This window comes from Rutidosis leptorrhynchoides, chromosome 1 (assembly GCF_046630445.1).
Source record: "Rutidosis leptorrhynchoides isolate AG116_Rl617_1_P2 chromosome 1, CSIRO_AGI_Rlap_v1, whole genome shotgun sequence".
Taxonomy (NCBI): domain Eukaryota; kingdom Viridiplantae; phylum Streptophyta; class Magnoliopsida; order Asterales; family Asteraceae; genus Rutidosis; species Rutidosis leptorrhynchoides.
The window spans coordinates 403,283,942-403,287,021 of NC_092333.1; the positions used below are offsets into that span (position 1 = coordinate 403,283,942).

General features: G+C 41.4%; 1 protein-coding gene across 1 annotated transcript; it reads left to right on the top strand.

Moving 5' to 3' along the window:
- The first annotated feature begins 335 nt into the window (after positions 1–335).
- Positions 336–2,594, top strand: LOC139901456 (uncharacterized). The gene is made up of 3 exons (XM_071884170.1): positions 336–529; positions 608–2,327; positions 2,559–2,594. The coding sequence occupies exons 1-3, from the start codon at positions 336–338 to the stop codon at positions 2,592–2,594; spliced, it is 1,950 nt and encodes a 649-aa protein (XP_071740271.1).
- The last annotated feature ends 486 nt before the right edge of the window (positions 2,595–3,080 follow it).

Consider the following 3,080-nt stretch of genomic DNA (forward strand, 5'->3'; position numbering starts at 1 on the left):
CTATAGCTGAGGCCGAAATCGAGTGGCTGCAGAGCGCGGGGGAAGATACACCCCCAGGAGTAGAAACTAGCTACGTCCATTCCAAAGAAACAGAAACTGGATGCATGAAGTCTCCAGAAAAAATAAGTTTCGGATCTCCAGCCAACACTGGCTATATACATCTTAAAGAAACAGATGTTGGGTACGAATCTTTGCTAGATAATGTCAAGCTAATGGCAAAAACTACGTATGTATGAACAATCCCAGTTATCACCACGGTAGAACCAGAAGCTCAAACTTTGAGGGTTACTCCGGCGAGTGCGCAGGAAGAAATTAGAAGATTAGGTTTAAGAAACATGGACGATTCATACATTACAGTAGCGCCACTACAAGCAAAGATGACTTATACGTCACCCCATCCAAATTTGCGTGAGTTAACGCAAACCCAGCATCAGGGTGACCAAGGGAGTGCACCCTATAACCCGCTAGAACCAAGCAGTTCGAATATCTTTATTTCACAACTACAGCAAGTTGCACCTCCACACTTAGCGTAAGCATTTAATGAGCTAGCGCGAGTCCAGGAGTTTATACAAAATTGGTTTGTAGTGACGTAAGGGCATAAAGCAAGGCAATCTCTAGAGGTGGCCCCTACAACAGAAAAGTTTGCCGCACACATAGAGAATCATCCGTTTCCAGAAGCACCTGTAATATCGTTAACACTAGGAAGCTATGACGGGTTGTTAAATCCTGATGACCTCCTGCAAAGGTTTGAAGGAACCGCAAGAACCCATAATTGGGGAGATGCGGTAGCATGTCATATGTTACTAATTTTGCTACATGGAGTAGCACGGGAATGGTTCAATAATCTAACCCCCAGGAGCATAACAGGTTATGCAGATTTAAGATATCGCTTCCTACTTAACTTTCATAGTCTTCGTGCACGAAGAAGAACGCACGTAGAATGTCACGACATCAAACAGAAACCCAAAGAATCTTTGGGCGAGGTTATTGATAGGTACACAAAAGAGGTGGCTAAAATACCAGATCTACCAGAAAGCCAAAAGTTGTCAGGATTTATACACTGCCTTGATACAAAAAAACACCTGTCCTTATGGCAGAGGTTGCGAAGGAAAGTTCCGCAAACATTTGCGGAAGCAATAAAAGAAGCACATGATTACATGCGGGCGCAAGAAGATATAACGAAAAATTGCGGAAAAGGCTATACGGGAAGAAATAACGATGACGATCACCATCGCGATCACGGCAAAGGCTCCGGGTCCGCAAAGAGGTATAACAACAACAGCCCGCTGAAAGGCGGAAGTTACAACAATAACAACAAGTGCCGCAGGTTCAATACTAGTAGAGGAGGGGGCAGTTATAAAAGTAAGAGCGCTCATGATGACAATTACGTAACGATAAAAGACCTCAGCAAAACGCCAAAGAAAATATTAGCGACTGAGCCAGTGTGTAAAACCTTCGAAGCCCCTACACCGCTACTCGATTACGCCAAGAAAGATAAGACCAAATTTTGTGACTTTCATCACTACTTTGGTCGAGAAACTAACAAATGTAGGCAGTTAATCGAAAGGGTGGTCACGGAGCTAAAAAGGGGAAGGTTGCAGCACTTAAAGAAATCAGCTAAAACGGAGGGCAATAAGTCAAAACAAGAAAAAGGATACCCGTGGCAGAAGAAAAGCGAGCCAAAAGCAAAAGAGGCAGAGAAAACCATAAACATGGTAATAAGTGAGAACGTAATGAAAGAACCGAAGGAAGCCAAATATTGGAAAAAAGCGATAATTTCATTCGGAGCAAGTGAAAGGCAATGGTTAAATGAACCCTTGATAGTAAAAGGGTACATAAAAAGTTGTAATCAGGAACTTAAAGGTTTGTGCGTGGACACGGGCTGCGACATAGATATCATATATGAACATTGTTATATATCGCTACCTAGATCAGTCAAGTCGCAGCTAAAAAAGAAAGCAGTTACTTTGTATGATTTTGCTGGTGACCTGGTCCCGTCATTAGGGACGGTTAGGATTAAGTTAGAATTACGTGACGATAACAATGGTAAAAAGAGAAGGGACCTTGAGATTGAATTTGCTATAGTCAAGTCGAAAGCTGAGCATAACGCGCTGTTAAGCAGAAACACCTTGCAAAAGCTAGGGGCCATACCGTCCACAGTACATGGTCTATTAAAATTCCCGACAAAGTGGGGAGTCACAACTATCAAATCAGAAGTGGATAGAAAGGTGAGAACAATACAAAAAGGCAGAAGGCGGGAACGCAAAGACGCAGAATCCTATAAACAGCAAATAGCTCAGACAATCGAAAACGTATTATGCTCACAGGTATGTCGTATACATAAATATTTCAATTTAGTGTTTGATACTGCGAAAAGTAGTAAAATTTAAGTTTTAGAAAAACTAAAAATGCGAACTTACGGCGCAATCAAAATTTAGCTCAGTAAAAGTGTAAACAATAAAGATAAGCGCTTACCTATGTGGCGCGGACGCATAGAAAGATGCTATGATTACTTCCTTTAAAGATATTACACACTATTACAATAAAACAAGATGCAGGATTTGGAAAATCTCAAAAAAAAAGCGCTAGAATAAACAAGAAGATCCCGATAAAATGTGGCAAAAGGTTCCGCATCCGCATTATGAGCTTAATGAAAAAGCGCAACCCAAGGAACGAGAGAAAAGTATCACGTGCAAGGGTAGCAAAATAACCCCCTCCCAAAGCAGCGCAATGTACGATGCAAAAGAGAAGTGCACGGGTGTGCGCACATATCAAGCCAATAAACGGCGTATGTACAACACCAAAAATCAGTACAGCTGTAAAGAATGATGCGCCTGAAGAATTTGCCATAAAGCAAAACGTGCGCACCCGAACATCTACTGACATCATTCTAACATGGTTTTTAGGGGAAGGTAAATTACATACATGAAATAACAGCTAAGATAAATATTTTACTCTGAGCCAAATTAAAATTTATTTTCGGACATTATATCAGCAGGAGGTTTATGGCGTCTAAAACAACGGCACTCGAGTGATTGGTGGAATAAACACCATATCAATAACAAACCTCTGAAGATCGT